Raw genomic sequence first — 20,460 nt, forward strand, 5'->3', positions numbered from 1 at the left:
AAATTACTCCAGCTACAAGGAGCCGTGTAAAAGGAATCATTAATTGTTTTATGGAACTTTTTAATAAATATATTTTATATATGAATAGTTTTTCCTTTTTTATGTAAAAATTGCATATTAATATATTGGGTGCTTAGAAAACACTATTGGTTTTGGATATAGATATATATATATATATATATATATATATAGAAAAAACCGTAGTGCAGGTGGCGCTGATGATTTTCAAGTCTCTAATGAGTCCAGCAATGTTAGCCCTTTAAACAAAGAGGCACAGAAGTTTCACCAAAGTCCAATAATATAGACTGCAGCTCCCTCAATTGGAAAATGACCAAGCATCCAGGGTCAGGACGTATGAATCTAGAGAAAATATAGAACAGAGGGGCGCTCCATGGTGCATGTAAACGATATATTTATTATGGAGGAACAAACACTCCTTAAAAAGGATAAAAGCAATTGCTCGTACCAATAAAAGAACAGTGTGGGCTGGTTACCACATGATAAAACAAACAATACCACGGCAAATCTGCTCCAACCGCATCTCCACTGGCATCAGGTCGACAGGGACTCGCAGACGCTGGGTTGCGCCGACAGGACTCGGAAACCGGAGGCCGGGGACACAGGCAGAAGACAGCGCCGGGACACAGTCAGCACGGGTATCACTGACCAAGCCCTAACATGTTTCGTCAGAGGGCCCTCTGACGAAGTCTCTGACGAAACATGTTAGGGCTTGGTCAGTGATACCCGTGCTGACTGTGTCCCGGCGCTGTCTTCTGCCTGTGTCCCCGGCCTCCGGTTTCCGAGTCCTGTCGGCGCAACCCAGCGTCTGCGAGTCCCTGTCGACCTGATGCCAGTGGAGATGCGGTTGGAGCAGATTTGCCGTGGTATTGTTTGTTTTATCATGTGGTAACCAGCCCACACTGTTCTTTTATTGGTACGAGCAATTGCTTTTATCCTTTTTAAGGAGTGTTTGTTCCTCCATAATAAATATATCGTTTACATGCACCATGGAGCGCCCCTCTGTTCTATATTTTCTCTAGATATATATATATATATTGAATTTTTTCTTTTTCTTTTTGTAGGTTATTCCTCATGGACATGTGAAACTATCCTTATCCTACAAATATATGATACATGAAGATTCCTTAAATGTAGGTAACAACTATGTTCTGGAGGAGGAAGTTATTGAGTATGAGTGGGCTTTGAAGAAATGGTCTCATTGTACCAAACCTTGTGGAGGAGGTAATTATTATCTAAATATATGTCTAGTTAAGTTTGTGTGTCTGTTTGGCAGTGAGTGAAACTACCGTAGGGTGAAATGGGTACTTTACCTAGAACGGCGCCCATCGCGACCATCGTATGCACTAAAAAACGGGTGCGATGCCCGCGATGGCCGCGATTTCCCATAGGGATCAATGTTAAAAGTCAGATTGGACGGGATTTTAGTGTTCAATGCCTCAATGCCCGCGATTTTTCTTTTTTTTTTTTTTTTGTTAAATGGGCCACAGATCCCAAATAGTCACCCTAAAGTCTGAAATGGCCCCAACAATTGTTAACGCCACCCCACGATCAACGTGAACCCGAAGCGTGGTGAGCGCAGCGAGCCCGCGAGGGGCGGCGGTACGCGTCCTCCGACCTATTCATACCCCCACTATCCACGTCGGCGTGGAGTTGAGAATAGAATAGTGTGGCGAGCGCACCGAGCCCGAAGCGTGGCAAGCGGACGCGGATACCTTCACAGGTAAACGCGTCCCTTCGCGGGCTTCACAGGTATCCTCGTCCGCTCGCCACGCTTCGGGCTCGGTGGCTCGCTGCGCTCGCCACACTATTCTATTCTCAACTCCACGCCGACGTGGATAGTGGGGGTATGAAAAGGTCGGAGGATGCGTCCCGCCGCCCCTCGCGGGCTCGCTGCGCTCGCCACGCTTCGGGTTCACGTTGATCGTGGGGATGGCGTTAAAAATTGTGGGGGCCATTTAAGACTTCAGGGGGACTATTAGGGCTCTGTGGCCCATTTAACATTGTTTCCTATGTAAAAATCGCGGGCATTGAGGCATTTAACACTAAAATCGCGTCCAATCTGACTTTTAACATTGATCCCTATGGGAAAATCGCGGCCATCGCGGGCATCGCGTCGCACCCGTTTTTTTATGTGCATACAATGACCGCGATGCCCGCGATTTTTTACCCCCGACGCCCGCGATGCTAATCGCGGGCGCCGTTCTAGGTAAAGAGTACCGTGAAATGTAATAGGATGAGAGATTCAGAAAGTGAGAGATTTGGTAAGAAATCTCCAGTTTTCTTAAAGCGGCAATCATTTACACTTCAAAATCATACTGGTTTTGTAGTGTAAATGATTGCCGCTTTAAAAAACCTGGAGATTTCTTACCAAATCTCTCACTTTCTGAATCTCTCATCCTATTAAATTTCACCCTACATCTCTTTCTCACTCACATATGCACAAACACAGAGGCAATCACAAGGTAGTAGACTAGCTTTCTAAGCATTTTCTTTGACTTACTAATGTATTATAATGATTTAATTTTGTATTTAGCAAAAACATATTATATGGTGCACAACACATGTAAAATACAAACAATCTTTGGGATTGATTCCTATAGCAACAAAAAAGTGCTTCTCTTATTGTTGTCTAGGTGGACAGTCACCTAAAAATTGACGACATGCCTTAGGTTGACACTGCCAAAAGGTCTACACAAGTTTATGGTCAGCAAGTTCGACAGTCCAACGTTCTACATGAATTTTTATATATATATATATATATATATATATATATGTACCGCACCCCTCACATGGATTGCTTCGCTCGCCATACTTCGGGCACGGTGCCTCGCTGTGATTGGCACACTGTTATATTCACACTCTATTTATTTATTTTTTTATTGTGAAAAACTCATGTCGACCTTTTGACTGTCGACCATAAGCTTGAGTCGACATTTTGGTATTGTCAACCTAGTCACGGTCAACCATTAGTGGTTGTCCTAATGACTGCCGACCTAGACATGGTCTACCCACAGACTGCATACCGTTGTCATGAGCTCACACCGGGATAAACCATTTGTGACTGATTTGATAATGCCAGTGAACTTTTTAGGACATTTATCAGGATCTATATACTATATATATACTCACCAAGAATAAGTTAACATAAAGTAAATAAGATAACACTACATACACAAACACATCATAGCTGTATTACTGCTTCACCATTGTGATACAGTAATGTGGTTCTCAAATTAACCCTTAAATCAGTGGCGTCAACAGATTGGTCTGTAACCGCTCCTGGGTGTCACGCTCCTCAGTGACAGGAACCAAATGCTGCATTGTAACATTACGTGCAGCACTTGGCTCCTGTAACAATGCAGCCAAGCAGTTTCCAGGGGAAGCCCAGCATCTACTGGATCTTTGGAGTGATCAAATGTGGGTGTTGGGCCATAAGGCCATGTCCTCTTGCATGAGGACTCATCCCCTTCAGGGAGGACTTTATGCGCATCGGGTGTCACATAGCAAAGGGAAGCCCTTGCCTTAAAACACTGACGGATAGTTCCCCCACTTGAAGTATTCCCATTTTATAGTAAGCAATGTCTTTCATAAGAAATACGCAAGCGACACTTAACTTGTAAACAATTGGACTGATTTACTAATGTACACAACAGTTTTTTTAGCTGCAATTCAGTACGCAGCAGCTGTGTGAAAATATGCAGATGTCGCAGCTGCCATATTGTGATGCCCACTGGAGGTGGGTGTGTGTGTGTGTGTGTGTGTACGAAGTCTCAACCATAGGATGCACATCGGTCAATAATCGACCTGAAAAACCCTAAGTACAACATGGCCATCCGAAGTTAGATGCCGAAGACATTTTAACAGTATACAGGATTGCAACATGTTTAAATCACAACACCCCTGTTACATCTCGCACTCCCCATCTGTCACTCACTATGCGAATACATCCTCGCTGCGACTGCCATCACAACATCAACACAGCATACAGTTAGCTCCACTGTGTACAACATCGACATTGCATCCATCTCTAAAACAGGCCCTATGTCAATTAACCCCTTTAGTGACACTCCCGAGTATTTTCCAGGTATTGCTCCAGTGCGCAGACTGGCAAACCCGGAAAATTCTCAGGAGTGCCAATGCCTGCACTCCCTCCCACCAGGCAGCGCCGCACTCGGCTACAGCAGCTGCCCAGCTCCTGCTGCCAGGCCCTGCCTCCGTCCCTCCCCCGGCTGTGCGCGGTGTGACAGGGTGGGGTTTATTTTAGGGAGCGTCCCAAAAAAACTTGCCCAGTTGGGAGCGCTCCCTAAAAAAAAAACCTCCACTACAACCCCAAATCTGGGCAGCACCGCTGAACTGTCTGTCAGCCACTGGCCGGCCCTGCCCCCGGCAACCCGGTTGTGTGCAGCGTGACATTACAAGGTCATTCCACACACAGCCGGGAGAGGGAGGCAGGGCCGGGCACTCCCGAGAATATTCCGGGTTTGCCAGTCTGCGCCACTAAAGGGTTTAATTGACATAGTGCCTGGATGCAATGTCGATGTTGTACACAGTGGAGCTAATTGTTTGCTATGTTGATGTGATGGCAGTCGCAGCGAGGATGTATTCGCATAGTGAGCGACAGGCAGGGGGCACAAGATGTAACATGCTGATACATTGCTTTATCAAGGCGAAGCAAAAAGTAATCCAGAGTTGATGTATAAACTTCTCATTTGCCAAAGTTGGGGTGTGAAATCCTAGTGCAGAGGTGCTGTGCCTTTACCCTCTCCCCCACCCCAGGTGGCTCCATTGGGCATGCGTGATATTTTGCTACAATCGCAAAATCTACAATGCTGTCCAGAATCGTCTGCAGCCGTGTATAGAACGACAACTGCAGTGGTCAAAATAGATAGCTTCAGGTGTCAGAGCGGTCTGGACTGTTCATACAGTTCCTGGAATTTTGGTGTTTAAAGATACAGTACCATCACCGATAATGACGGGCATATACCGCAATGTAATTTGCCTGATCTTACTGTGGTCTTACATGGGGGAAAAGCGGTATCAGTGCACTTATACCCCATAATGCCTGTTATTATATCTACCCCGAGTTCCAATATGCTTCATCAGTGACTTTGTACATGTGTAAAACCAATTCCTTGCCATCAAACTGGCAGCCTGGCATCTCTGGTACACTTGGTAACATATGGTACTAAACTCTTGGAGCATCTGAGCCCCGATGTACATCTTGCATAATATAGTATACAGACCGCCCATAAATTAGAACGCATCTGTGTAAGCAGAAGCAGGTTTGAAGATACTAAGAGATACACAACTGACCTCTGAACCAAGCAGTACACCTTCACCTCCACAGACATATTGGACTACCAGCAATTGTATAAAATAACTCTGAGGGTGAGATTTAATAGGATGAGAGATTTAGAAAGTGAGAGATTTGGTAAGAAATCTCCAGTTTTTTTAAAGCGGCAATCATTTATACTGCAAAACCAGTTTGACTTTAAAGTGTAAATGATTGCCGCTTTAAAAAAACTGGAGATTTCCTACCAAATCTCTCACTTTCTGAATCTCTCATCCTATTAAATCTCACCCTATAGATCTATAGAGGTTTAGGATAAACGCAATTCTAAATATAACAAAATCAATGGATTATTCTCTAATTCTTCGGAGTCTTGTGTAATGATGAAATCATATCCATGAGCTACTTAAGTCTGACGCAATTGTATTGTTTAAAATGCTTAAATTTTCCCTTGTATACTATTTATGTTTATAATGTATTGTTATAAATCATGTAGGTAAAAAAGAGTGAGTTTATTCTCCGGATTTGGTATGAAATCCCGACGGTCAAAATCCCGACAGGGTCAAAATCCCGAATGGGTCAAAATACCGACATGGACAAAATCCCGATATTTAAAATCCCGACAAGGTCAAAATCCCGACATTTAAAATCCCGACAGGGTCAAAATCCCGACATATAGAATGTACAGGTGACACAGTCTACATGCCTTTCGGTCAACAGGTGCGAGGTCGACATGGGTTTTTTCACAGTTTTTTGACCGGAATGTCGACACAGTCGAAATGGACACAGTTGCAAGTGAACCGCAGCCCCTCGCATCGCTCGCTTCGCTCGCGATGCTTCGGGCACGGTTCTTCGCACGGCACACTCACGCCGTAGTGGATGGTAGGGCATGAAATACCGCCTGTCGGCACATGTCGGTTCAAAAAACAGTGAAAAAACCCATGTCGACCTCGCACCTGTCGACCAAAAGGCATGTAGACTGTTTCACTTGTACATTCTATATGTCGAGATTTTGACCCTGTTGGGATTTTAAATGTCGGGATTTTGTCCTTGTCTGTATTTTGACCCTGTCGGGATTTTGACCGTCGGGATTTTGACCGCATCCCTATTCTCCTACTGTAACTCATAAGTTGTCAAACTTCCATTGTGGTAGAAATCCTGCGAGATCTAACAAAATAAGAGGTGGGGGTTTGGGGAAAGGGGGCTTTAACTTCCCAAGTAAGTAAATAAAATCAACACCACCTCTATGATGAGATAATGCTGTAATACCTTTATTGAGTTATAAGGTGGTACAGATGGAGCCATGCTTATCTTTGCTCCCTTTGCACCGCAGTGACCCCAGAGAATGGGACAACCATGTGAGAGTCTGATCCCCTGCCAGGAGGGAATTCTGGCAGGGGGTCAGGTAAGTATACTTACCCCCTGCCCACCCACCGCCTTCCCTACCTTGCAGCAACCTAACCATAAGCGAGTCCCGGCTCCCAACTCTCCAGTGCAGGCGTCTCTGCAGTGACAACTGCTGTGGCCCTCCCCAAGAGAGAGCCAGACACACCTACGTTGTCCAGCCTGATCTCACGAAATGCTTGGTTGCCACTCCCCCCAATCTTCGGTTGCTGACCCCCCCCCCCCCCCCCATTATGTGGCTGGGTCCCCCCCATGCTACTTAAATATGTTCAGATCTCCGGAAATCACTGAATTATGATTTGTGTAGATCTGCAGGGCTAACTGAATTAGTTCCTATGTTTCATATTCCTTTTATTGAAGACGTTACAGTTTCACTTTTTTTTTAAAGGTCATCAGTTTACAAAATATGGCTGTCGAAGAAAATCAGACCATAAAGTGGTGCATAAGAAGATGTGTGAATCTATTCCAAAGCTAAAACCCATTCGCAAAGTATGTAATCTACAAGAGTGTTCACAGCCCATGTGAGTTTTACCATAAATGCAAATTGTACTTTTCTGAATGTACTGTATACATTTTCTAACCCATGTAAATAATTGTTAGCATTTACATCTGGTTGTAATTACTCCTTCCATACTTATTGAACCTACTTTGCTTCTCTCTCCTAAAGAGTGTGGCTGGCGAAAAGGTGCTCTGTCTTTGGGTATCACAATTGCATCATCGCAGTTCCACCGCCAACTTTACAGTGGTGAAAAGGCAGGAGCTGTGTAGTGGAGGCGGAGCTAGGATGAGGACGTTAAGTTCACATTGAGTCCCCCTTGGATTGTCCTCATATACTCTGTTGTGGGCGGCCGAGGGGTGTGGAGGGTCCGGGGGCCTGGCAGGGAAAGTGGGATACTTGCCCACCTTTCCAGGGTGCCGAGAGCAGTGGCGGAATTACCGGAGGCAATGGAGTTGCCTGCCGCCGGGCGCCTGTCCCGAAGGGGGCATTTCTCCATTGTCTCCGGATTCCGTCTTCCGTGTGTTGCTGCTTGCTACTGATTGATAGTGGGTCAAAGCGGAGCTTCATCACCTAGTGTGGCAGCGGCTCCAGCTGCGTGACCCAGGCTATTGGGGCTCTAGTGACAGGTCGTGGGTGTGATGTGTCATCCATCCGTGACCTTATGATAGGGGCGGAGTCACACTGCAGTGCTTGGCATCGCATTTGCTGCTGGCATCTGCTTGTCTGCTTTATACTCCCCTCACCAACACCAGACACTATGTAGCAGCGCCAGCTGCAAACTGCATGTACTTTCCCTGTAGACATGTATGGCTCCATCTCCCGCCGCTGCAGAGCTGGCCAGTCAGTTTCAGTTTGCCCAATACTCAGGGGCCCGACGCCACCACTAGGCAGGTCTAGGCATTTTCCTAGGGCGCCGGCCACTGGAGGGCGGCAGTTCGCCCCTCGCCCCCCATGCAAAGGGATCAATGCCGGCTTCTGACAGAAGCCTGCAGTGGTGTCCTTGCTGCGCGGGTACCTCCTGCTGCGCTGAGTATACTGCTTAAGCTGGCGGCGGTGGGGGGTCCCTTCAGTGAATAAGAAATAACTAGCGCTAGGCGGCGGCTCGGGAAGCGCTTCTGTTTTGAAAACACTGGCCGCACGGTGCATGCTGATTGGCTGAATCTCAGCCAATAAGCGTGCGCCGTGCGGCCAGTGTTTTCAAAACAGAAGCGCTTCCCGCACCGCCGCATAGCGCTAGTTATTTCTTATTCACTGAAGGGACCCCCCACCGCCGCCAGCTTTATACTCAGCGCCGCAGGAGGTACCCGTGCAGCAAGGACACCACTGCAGGGCTGGCTCCTGTCAGACGCCAACCTGGACCCCCCTGCCCGTTCCCCAGATGGCAAAACAGGTACCCCGGCACCAGGGCGCCCCCACCCCGACTCGCCTGGGGCGCTCCGGTGCTTTGCACCGGCCCTGCCAATACTGTCTGCTGTCGAAACCTCCCAGTCCCAGCCAGAGCCTCTCGTCCCCACTAGGCAAATCTGCCAGTGCCTCTCTATATAACAGCCTGCGGAAGCGGCTGTTTGGAGGAGGAGACGGAGACAAGCAGGAGGCAGGGACAGCTGTGGTTTGCATACACAGTCCTGATTCCTTGAGAGCCAGTCTATAACCGGCGGATCATCTATCACCAGGTCCTATGGGTGCAGGGAGCTCGTGTCCCAGGTAAAAGACTTGAATAAACCCAGTTTCCCAGCCCCAGTGTTCAATGTAAACTACCTGTACACTGATTCTCTCACCCTGGTGCTGGATGCAGTGCAGTGAGGCTTGGTGCAGTGAGTCCTGGAGCAGTGTGTGGTGAGCCCTAGGCTGGCAATGCTGGGTCCTGTAGCTAGGTGCAGGGTGTTCAGGAGCTGGTGTGTTGGCCAGAGGAGCTGAGTGTTAGTTGCCCTGGGTGCGTTAGACCTTGGCGCTAGGTATAGTGCACACTGGCCAGGGCTGGTGCAAGGCACCGGAGCGCCCCAGGTGAGTCGGGGTGGGGGCGCCCCGGTGCCGGGGTACCTTTTTTGCCGTCTGGGGAACGGGCAGGGGGGTCCAGGCTGGCGTCTGACAGGAGCCAGCCCTGCAGTGGTGTCCTTGCTGTGCGGGTACCTCCTGCGGCGCTGAGTATAAAGCTGGTGGCGGTGGGGGGTCCCTTCAGTGAATAAGAAATAACTAGCGCTATGCGGCAGGGCGGGAAGCGCTTCTGTTTTGAAAACACTGGCCGCACGGCGCACGCTGATTGGCTGAGATTCAGCCAATCAGCGTGCGCCGCGCGGCCAGTGTTTTCAAAACAAGCGCTTCCCGCACTGCCGCATAGCGCTAGTTATTTCTTATTCACTAAAGGGACCCCCCACCGCCGCCAGCTTAAGCTGTATACTCAGCGCCACAGGAGGTACCCGCGCAGCAAGGACACCACTGCAGGCTTCTGTCAGAAGCCGGCATTGACCCCTTTGCACGGGGGGCAAGGGGCGAACTGCCGCCCTCCAGTGGCCGGCGCCCTAGGCAAATGCCTAGACCTGCCTAGTGGTGGCGCTGGCCCTGACACTGGCACTGGGGGCAGTGAATCCTGTCGCTAGGTACATTGCAACCAGGAGCTGGTTGCGGTGTGCCCTGGTGCTGGATGCAGTGTGGCCTGGTGCTGGGTGTGGTCTATCCTGATGCTAGGTGCTGGGTGCGTTCCATCTAGGTGCTGGGTGAGGTCCGTCCCGGTGCTAGGTGCTGGGTGCGGTGGGCTGACTGATTCCTGGCTCTGATGTGTTTACGTAGGGCAACTAGGTTATGCCAGGTTGCTTAAATTGGATGGAAGATGGGAACTGAGGTGCCCTGATAACAGGGATAATGCTAGGAGTAGAGGAGAAGAGAATGGTTTGCAGACTAAAAAACAACTATCACTAAATATTAGGTTAATTGGTATTAAGACATGATTTATTATCACAGCAAATTAATTTTCAATTTGATAATTTAATTACTAATAAATAAAATAAAACAAATAAAATATCAAAACCATTCTGTAGATCCTGTATCATACTCCAATTAGTAAATTATTAGTTTGTCGCAGGACCACCATCCATTGCACCATGTGTATGCCCCTTTGTCCCCCCATGTGTATGTGTTATTGTCCCTTTCTCCCACTGTCCCTCTCTCACACTGTCCCTCTCTGACCACGTGCTTGTTCCTGTCACCCCATCTGTATGTCCTTTTGTTTGTCACCCCATATATGTACCACTGATACAGTATGTATGCCCCACTGTCATCCCGTGTATATGTGCAACTGTCACCCTTTGTGACGAAAAAGGAGGTGTGGCTCATAGGGAGCGCATATCTGTGAGAGCGCAATTTCCTGAAAGGCACTTCCTACTGCTGCTATTCTGACCCCCAATCGAATAAATATTGGGTACTTTAAAGTTATAGAGGTGTGTTTATGTGTGTTTTAAATGAAAGAGGTATATGTTTTTTGGTGTTTCAGAAGTGTATGTATTTTTTTTTACGTGACATACAGTATGTGTATGTATTTTTTAAGTGACCGAGGCATGTGCATTTTAAATGAGAGGAGTGAAAGATGTGTATGGTTTCTTTTATTTTTTTAACATCCATGGTGTTTAAAACAATGATTTGGTATCTTGATATGGATATAATAAAATATTCAACTATGAATATTTTTGTGCGGGACATAATATGGTTCAAGAGTCATCATTGTATGGGGCTTTATATGGTGTGAGTGGTAATACTGTGTGACGTAACATGAATAAGGAATACTATAGTGTGATGTAATGTGAATAAGGTTGCACCTCTATGTAGCGTAATTTGAATTGGGGGCATTCTTGTGTGGCCACGCTCCTTCCCAGCAAGATCACACCCCTTTCTTGGTGTGTTTACCTACAGCACAAACTGTCCATCTTTAAAACTGTGGGATGCCAAAGCACTTTGTATCACAAGGCACCAAAATGTCTACAGCTTTGTGAACGAGGATTGCTATGGGTGAGGCAGCGATGGGTTTTGCTAGCTGCTGCTGTGATCTTTGCCACTGGATGATGGATCAAAGGTGGAACTATCACCTGTGCTAGGGGACACAAGCCAAAATCTTGCCTAGGGCATATAATTCATTAGGGAAGGCTCTGTAGATGCCCATATGCTACTACAACATTTCAGTTAATAATAGCCTTGATCAGGGTATATACTGTATATAAAGTGAGGGGGGCACCAACATTTTCTTGCCTCCGGGCACCTATGACGAACTTACGCCACTGGCCGAGAGCACTACCTGAGTTTTGGGGATAGGCAAGTATGCTTTTTCCCAGTGTTGATGCATGGTTTCTCTGTACTTTGGGCCTGGTTCAGACAAGTATGCTAATGCAGCTGCAAGTGTAGCTATCTCTCTAACATGACTGAAGCTGCTGACCAGAAATGGAGCTACCACAACTCACCGCAATTATCTACACATACACAGCCTAAATGTAAGAACAATGAATATTGGGCTTAATGGCAGGTGCCAGGTTTTTATACGTTATAGCTTGCAGCTGACCTGAGATACAAGCCCCAAAAGTGGCCATGAAACACATGCATTTTTACAACCATTAACACCATGTTCACACCCCCAGATGGTCACTGAATTTCAATCAATTTATGATGGAATCCTCATTGCGGGTGGGTTCACAGTGGTACCTTACATATGCCAGGGTTGCCTACCCTCCCGGAATGACCGGCAGGGTCCCGAAAATCGTGTCCCCCTTCCCCCCCCCCCCCCCCCCCCCCCCCCCCGGAAAGGTCGGTCAACCCTCCCAGATTCTGGGGGACACGCGGTCCGCCCCCTGATCTGCTGTTCTCTGATGGAGGATGTGGGGCTAAGGTGTCATAATCGCGTTATTTTAGCCCTGCCCCCTCCACGGAGATTGTCAAATCGGGTTATTTACCATCGTGGGGGCATGGCTTAATGACATCACAATCAAGCCCCGCCCCCATAGTCCTGCTGAAAGTCTCCTGTCTGGGCTTCTTCAGGAGAGGAGACTACAAAAGTTGGCAACCCTGACATATGCATGTGATTTGCTTATGTGGTTTAAAAGAATCTGTATCTCTACTGTCCAGGAAATATAATCAGGCATAGGTTAATTTCTCTTTCGTCCATCTAGGTGGCACAAGTAACCATGGGTTGTAGAGGGCCCGGTGGAGCTAAGGCACCTATGCTGTATCTTTAAAATGTAGGCTTCTCCCCTGCTGCATCGCAGAAACTTTCAGTTTCATTTAGGTGCCCACAGGAGTGGCTGTGTATGCTGTAGGGCTGCTGCTAAAGCAGCTCCTGAGAGATTTAGTTAGGAGATTTTTGTTTCATTACTAAATAGCCAGCTGTAAGCACTGTGAGGCTTCAGAGAAACACATTCACACTGTTTACAAAGCTGCAGGGGATGACAGAAGCGGCTCCTGTCTGTGAGCAGAGAGGAAATGGTGTTTATCTTCTGCTCAGCACTACAGTCTTTCTATAGGAGACTTCCTGGGCCCCGGGGATCGCAACGCCGGCTCCCTGTTAGAGGGAAGTCATGGGTGATTGGCGGTCCCTGCTATGGTGTACATTGTCCACCAACAAAAAAAGCTCTGTATGGTACACGGGCCGTCAAGCACTGGGCTCTGTATGGTACAGGGCCGTCAAGCACTGGGCTCTGTATGGTACATGGGCCGTCAAGCACTGGGCTCTGTATGGTACACAAGCCGTCAAGCACTGGCCTCTGTATGGTACATGGGCCGTCAAGCACTGGCCTCTGTATGGTACATAAGCCGTCAAGCACTGGCCTCTGTATGGTACATGGGCCGTCAAGCACTGGCCTCTGTATGGTACACAGGCCGTCAAGCACTGGGCTCTGTATGGTACATGGGCCGTCAAGCACTGGCCTCTGTATGGTACACGGGCCGTCAAGCACTGGGCTCTGTATGGTACATGGGCCATCAAGCACTGGGTTCTGTATGGTACACTGCCTGTCAAGCACTGGCTCTGTATGTTACATGGGCCGTCAAGCACTGGGCTCTGTATGGTACATGGCCGTCAAGTACAGGGCTCTGTATGGTACACGGGCCATCAAGCACTGGGCTCTGTATGTTACACGGACCATAAAGCACTAGGCTCTGTATGGTACACGGGCCGTCAAGCACTGGGTACTGTATGATACACTGGCTGTCAAGCACTGGGCTCTGTATAGTACACGGGCGGTCAAGCACTGGGCTCTGTATGGTACACAAGCCGTCAAGCACTGGCCTCTGTATGGTACATGGGCCGTCAAGCACTGGCCTCTGTATGGTACACAAGCCGTCAAGCACTGGCCTCTGTATGGTACATGGGCCGTCAAGCACTGGCCTCTGTATGGTACACAAGCCGTCAAGCACTGGGCTCTGTATGGTACATGGGACATCAAGCACTGGGTTCTGTATGGTACACTGCCTGTCAAGCACTGGCTCTGTATGTTACATGGGCCGTCAAGCACTGGGCTCTGTATGGTACATGGCCGTCAAGTACAGGGCTCTGTATGGTACACGGGCCATCAAGCACTGGGCTCTGTATGTTACACGGACCATAAAGCACTAGGCTCTGTATGGTACATGGGCCGTCAAGCACTGGGTACTGTATGATACACTGGCTGTCAAGCACTGGGCTCTGTATAGTACATGGGGTTCTCAAGCCCTGGGCTCTGTATAGTACACGGGCGATCAAGCACTGGGCTCTGTATGGTACACAAGCCGTCAAGCACTGGCCTCTGTATGGTACATGGGCCGTCAAGCACTGGCCTCTGTATGGTACACAAGCCGTCAAGCACTGGCCTCTGTATGGTACATGGGCCGTCAAGCACTGGCCTCTGTATGGTACACAAGCCGTCAAGCACTGGGCTCTGTATGGTACATGGGCCGTCAAGCACTGGCCTCTGTATGGTACACGGGCCGTCAAAGACTGGGCTCTGTATGGTACATGGGCCATCAAGCACTGGGTTCTGTATGGTACACTGCCTGTCAAGCACTGGCTCTGTATGTTACATGGGCCATCAAGCACTGGGCTCTGTATGGTACACGGGCCGTCAAGCATTGGGCTCTGTATGGTACACGGGCCGTCAAGTACTGGGCTCTGTATGGTACACTGCCCTCAAGCACTGGGCTCTGTATGGTACACGGGCCGTCAAGCATTGGGCTCTGTATGGTACATGGGCCGTCAAGCATTGGGCTCTGTATGGTACATGGGCCGTCAAGCACTGGGCTCTGTATGGTACACTGGCCATCAAGCACTGGGCTCTGAATGGTACACGGGCCATCAAGCATTGGGCTCTGGAAGGTTACACGGGCTGTCAAGCACTAGGCTTTGTATGGTACACGGGCCGTCAAGCGCTGGGCTCTGTATGGTACACGGGCCGTCTAGCACTGGGCTCTGTATGGTACACGGGCCGTCAAGCACTGGGCTCTGTATGGTACACGGGCCATCAAGCACTGGGCTCTGTACAGTATGCTGCAGTTTACAGGCCACCAGAGAAGGAGTTCCACATTATAGTGACAAACATGCAGCCTATATTGTGCTCAGGCTAACATTTATAAAATTATGGGCAAGATGCGTTAAACCTTAACAAGTGGAGAGTGATAAAGGGCCAATCAGCTCCCAACTGTCATGTTACATGCTAGATTTGATATATATCAGTTAGTTGCTGATTGGCTGGTCTTTTGTCACACTTTATCACTTCTTAAGGGTTAATACATGTTGCCCCATGTATCTTATACTAACCAACAAAGGATATGATACGTATTTTGTTAAATGAATGGGTCATGCACATGTTCACTGCAGTGTGATCATGTTTGTGTCTCTTCTGGTATAATGACGCATAGCTGAGATTATATGTGGTTATTTCACTGGTCCTAATGTGAATAGGGTTCATTTATTATACTCAAATTACAGTACAAGACCATTAAGGACAAGTACATGGTAAGTAAAGCAAGTTGCATTAGGAGACAAGACGCAAACTATTTTTTGGAAGGCAGAATATATTCAATGAAAAGCACATGGGGAGAGAGGACCCTGCTCATGAAAACTTTCATTCTAAAGGGTAGGGGCAGACAGGAGTGACACAGAAGGGGATAGCATATAAGGCTGGATAAAGGAAGGACGCAAGGTTTTTTGTTTTTTTTAAATGTATGTGCCTGCACTCACTAAATAAACCCTAAAACACATTTATAACTGCTACAATAAACTGTGTTAAAATGTATATATTAATATTTGGATTTTTTTTTTTGCAAAAAAACAGATGGAACGCAGATGACTGGGGGCCATGCTCTACAACATGTGGGAAATCAGGCTATCAGAGTCGCACAGTCCGATGTATGCAGCCTGTAAATGATAATACAAGTCGATCTGTACACAGTAAATACTGCAGTGAAAATCGTCCAGAAACTAAAAAACCTTGCAATCGTCAACCATGTCCTTCTATTCAGTGGAGAATAGGACCATGGTCAGAAGTAAGCTAATTACTTTGTCTGTTTCAGTGATGTGATCTGCGTGAAAGGGAAAATAAATGATACTGTGTTCATAAATCAGGGTTGCCTACTTTTAAAGTTTCCTCTGTGGGAGAAGCCTGTCAGCAGCACTTTGAGGGGAGGGGCCTGATGTAGATGTCATAGAGCCCCACCCCCCAGTACAGCAAATCCCACAATCCGCGGGTCTTCAAGGAGGGGGCTAAATAACCCCATTTGCATATTTAGCCCTGACCCCTCCCCCAAAAAGCTGCAAACCGTGGTCATTTACCACTGCGGCCAGTGAGATTTGGGGGGGGGGGGGGTGCTGCCAGTATCCAAGAGGGTTGTCCACCTTTCCGAGGGGCCGGGAGGTGGACCCAATTTTCGTGAGGCTCCCGGCAACCCTGTTATAAATGTACATATATGTGCCTATATAGCTATCTATTTTTAAACAATAATAATGGTGCAAAAATGAATACCCATTTTCCTTTATCCAGGTTTATGCACTTAAATCCTGGGCAGTAAATGCCACCCAGATCGCATTGCATATGCTGTCCAATAATAAATGGCCCCCTAGGAGAGGCTCTAATCTCTCCCTGCCCTGCCCATACAGCTGTGACATTAGACACCCTCCCAGAAGAACAAAACAGCAAGCAGTGTATGTTCAACGCCAAACACAGAGACCTGCTGTGACAATACATCACTATTGTGATTCAAGCAAAATGCTACCTCCCTTCTAATCCATCTTCGATACCAATATAGTATATTTAACAATTTTCAGTCATTGATGTACTCTACAGGTCATTTATATTTAGGGAGCATTAATTTTCAAAAATAATTGAGGCTTCCTCATTCGTTCTGTGAAAAACATTTCAGCAAGTGCTTTGCAGATACAGCGTAGTGATATAAAATCTAATGTATATTCTATCCAATTGATTTGTATTATGTGTTTCTCATTTTGTAGTGTTCTGTATCCTGTGGCAATGGAACACAAGAAAGACAAGTTCTTTGTGCTTCAAATGACAAAAAGACTGTTAACTGTAGCACTGATAAACCAGAAACGACACGGATTTGCAGACTTCCTTTATGTCCTGGTAGGCTCTTGCCATCTTTGTAATGTAATATTTGTTTAAAGTACTCATAGTGTAAAAGAGTACATACTGTATATAATTCTGAAGGCAGAAAACTAAATGTTTCAAACAGGGATTTCCTACAGTATAACCCTTTGACATGAGTGTCACATTACCATGTTGTACATTGCCTAATGTGTAGTCTGTGCCCTTCCACTTGCCTCAATTCCCTTTATCTAAACACTTCTATCTATTGTACTTGCCTACTTACCGGAACAAAAATGTGGGCGGTTTGGCCTGCTGCTGATGCAATTCATGATGAGTTTTATCATCATGGCCACGCCCACTGCTTCACAATGCCAGTAATAATGGCAGTGTGTTGTGAGGGAAAGAGATATGACGACACAATTGCATCATTACACCCACCCGTATTCCATCAACCCCCACCCACCCAGGGCCACCTTAAGGGTATTATGGCCCCCGGGCAAAGCAGTGCAGTGGGGCCCCTATTTAATATGTAAATATGTGGATATACTGATGATGGAGTTGGCAACAGGTTGTTCTAATGTGGTTTACACACAGTTCAATTTGGTCAATTTCACAATTCGATTTTGCTTATATAAGCAAAATCGAATCAAAATCAAACACATTTGATCAATCCCAATACGCAGCATGGAAATCAAATAGAAAACTAGACTGTGCTGGCAAGACTATATAGTACAGATCTGCACCATATAGTTTACATTGCTCAATACAATTCAATCCTGATCAAATTGAGATTAAATAGAAAGTAAATTGCACCATGTGTACACTACTTAACCCTTCAAACTTCTGTTAAAGTGTGTATGGAGAAATTAACTGATTTTGACAGGCAAGATTGATAGGAATATCGTCCAATTGCGCTATGGAGGATTATGATGTCTCTTAACACACAATCATACAATGCAAGATTGTGTGATTACATTATACATTACAATAACCAAACACAAAGCCTTAACTGGGGCTGCTCAATGGCATCTATCCTAGCCTTAGGGATGGGAATTTATACTTAAATAGGCAGCTTAGACAAGCTACTATATATATATATATATATATATATATATGTTGGACCGGCACTCGCTCCTACTGTAGTCTGTTTGCTCCGGGGCCTTCTGCAAGCATTGTTAGGTAGGTAAGAATCAGTGGCACTCAGAGTCTTGGTAAAGTGCAAAAAGTTTTTTAGCCAATAAACATGGTGCAAAACAGATAACCATATCTGTTTTGCACCATATTTATTGGATAAAAACGTTTTGCACTTTACCAAGACTCCGAGTGTCACTAATTCTTACCTACCTATATATAGTATATTTTCAAAGGCAGATGTCACTCAGAGATTAATAAAGAAAAAACGCAACAGCACTGATGTGGTCAACGTTTCAGGGACTGAACCCTTTTATCAAGACCAGGTTAATCTCTGAGCGACATCAGCCTTTGAAATATACTATTATTACTATTATTACTTTGGATGGGCACCGGAGTAAATTACAGGGGAGTGCCGATACTTGTGGAATATATATATATATATATATATATATATATATATAATCACACAAATCCACGGCATGCACCATTCCCAGATTTGTGCAACACAGTCTATGGGCACATTGTTTAAACAGTATATTAGTACAGTATATATTTTTAAAAGTATAATTATATGCACATACTGTGTGTGTGTGTGTGTGTGTGTGTATGTATGTATGTATGTATGTGTGTGTATATATATATATATATATATATATATATATATATATATATATATATATATACAGTCCATATAGGAGCAGCACAACCACGACCGGAACAAAATGAGGTGCCTTCCACAAACCTCAGCGAGGTTCACAATAGAACAGACCATACGGCGGCATTCCTCCAAATAAAGATATTTCATGCAGTTGTATACATCAACGTTTCGAACTTTAATAAGCAGTTCTTCATGTATCCTGAAGAAGAACTGCTTATTAAAGTTCGAAACGCTGATGTATACAACTGCATGAAATATCTTTATTTGGAGGAGTGCCGCCGTATGGTCTGATATATATATATATATATATATATATATATATATATATATATATATATATATATATAAAAATATAAAACACAGAATGGTGGCTCTCATCAAGAAAACGATGAGCTCCAGAGAGCCCTTTTCGTCAATTGCAACTAAAGATGGGGCCCTGCAAAATCAAAGCAATATTATAAAATATACAAAAATAATCAGTAGATCTAGAGAACAGGTAACATTGTAACACACTAGTAAGCTAGTAAATAATCCTAGTACCCTGCAGCAAAATTAAACATTTGTGAGTACAATGTTATGAAAACAAAATGAGAGTTATTAAACACCAGCTCTAATATGCATCATACTGTGATAGGATGATAGTGAAAAACAAACCCAGATAAACACAAAAACTAAAATAAACCAGTTTGGTATACTGTATAACAATATCACTTTCTCAATAATTAGCAGTGTTCATGCAACTGTTTTTCATATCCTGTTTGTAACCGTGCCTCTCTCCAAGGAATTTCCATCAATCTCAAGCCCAAGGAGTTAAGGCTCCCCATACACGGTAATTCATACCCCTTTCACACCATACTTAATTTCTGGGTTCCTGACGGTTTCTTGCTGGTTCAACCCATAATTGGTGCGATGTGAAAGGGGTCACCGGTATTAACACGGCAATATAAACAAGTAAAAAAGAAGGGTTCTTGCGGGTTCGTTGCCGTGTTGCTTTGCAGTGTGAACGGATTAATCGTGTTGAGCGACCCGTTTCCTGTTCACACTATGGAGGAGGCAGTGCTTGGAGCAGCGCCAGCTCTAAGTGCTGCCTCCTCCCCTGCCCCCGCTCTGACTCGCCCTCGCATGACATCAGCGCAAAATGCAGGGTCACACCGGGACTGAACCGTTTCAAAGTCCTGGTGCGACCCTGCATTTTTTTATATGAAAGCGGTTTCAGCTGCAATTTGGGTACTTCTCCTGTCATTGCAGCAATCAATAACAGGATATCCCAAATTGCAGGTGACTGACAGGGGGTCCGATACAATGCGCTGTCCTGTGCACATCGCATTGGACCCTCTGAGTCTCCCCTGGTGCTGAAGCAATCTCTTGGATTGCTTCTGAATTGGGCCATCGTTGCTGGGATGCGATCCTGCCGCCGATCCTAGCTTAACAGTGAATCTCTGAATTCTCTAGGGTTCCACAAGGTATAAGCAACACTTGTTAATATTTAATAGCCATGTTAACTATAATAGATGCAACCTTGTCACTTTACAAAGATGTGTCAATTGAACTGTATTAAATTTAATTGAAACATACGTATCATACAAATCATATTGTGGACTTTTTGTCAAAATATTTGTTTGTATATCATTATTTGATTACGTGCAGCCTGTGCAAAGGCAATACCCCTAGCCCTTTTTCTTTGTAATACCACTAGTGTGTGCACAGCATTATTTTTTCTTTCTGTGTGGAACTACAAGTCTCAGCATGATAGCACATGTCATTATGTTGCAATTAAGGTGTGCAGTTCAAGATCCCCCTCCCCATGCCAACCCGATCCTCGAGAGTTAACAGTTCCTGTTTTCCAGACCACCTATGACTAGGTGATGACAGATGTCATTACTGTCACATTTTCAAATGTGTGCTG

The 20,460-nt window shown here is 45.9% G+C and overlaps 1 protein-coding gene across 1 annotated transcript in view; it reads left to right on the forward strand.

Annotated features, from left to right (window-relative positions):
* LOC146074120 (A disintegrin and metalloproteinase with thrombospondin motifs 2-like) overlaps window positions 1–20,460 on the forward strand; it is a 301,085-nt gene that overhangs the window by 251,571 nt on the left and 29,054 nt on the right. Inside the window, exons 17-20 of the mRNA XM_083181900.1 lie at window positions 1,083–1,242; window positions 7,104–7,236; window positions 15,497–15,707; window positions 16,669–16,798. Coding sequence (XP_083038026.1) covers window positions 1,083–1,242; window positions 7,104–7,236; window positions 15,497–15,707; window positions 16,669–16,798 — 634 coding nt within the window. The remainder of the gene's footprint in view (window positions 1–1,082; window positions 1,243–7,103; window positions 7,237–15,496; window positions 15,708–16,668; window positions 16,799–20,460) is intronic.

This window comes from Crinia signifera, chromosome 4 (genome assembly GCF_055691185.1).
Source record: "Crinia signifera chromosome 4, ASM5569118v1, whole genome shotgun sequence".
Classification (NCBI taxonomy): domain Eukaryota; kingdom Metazoa; phylum Chordata; class Amphibia; order Anura; family Myobatrachidae; genus Crinia; species Crinia signifera.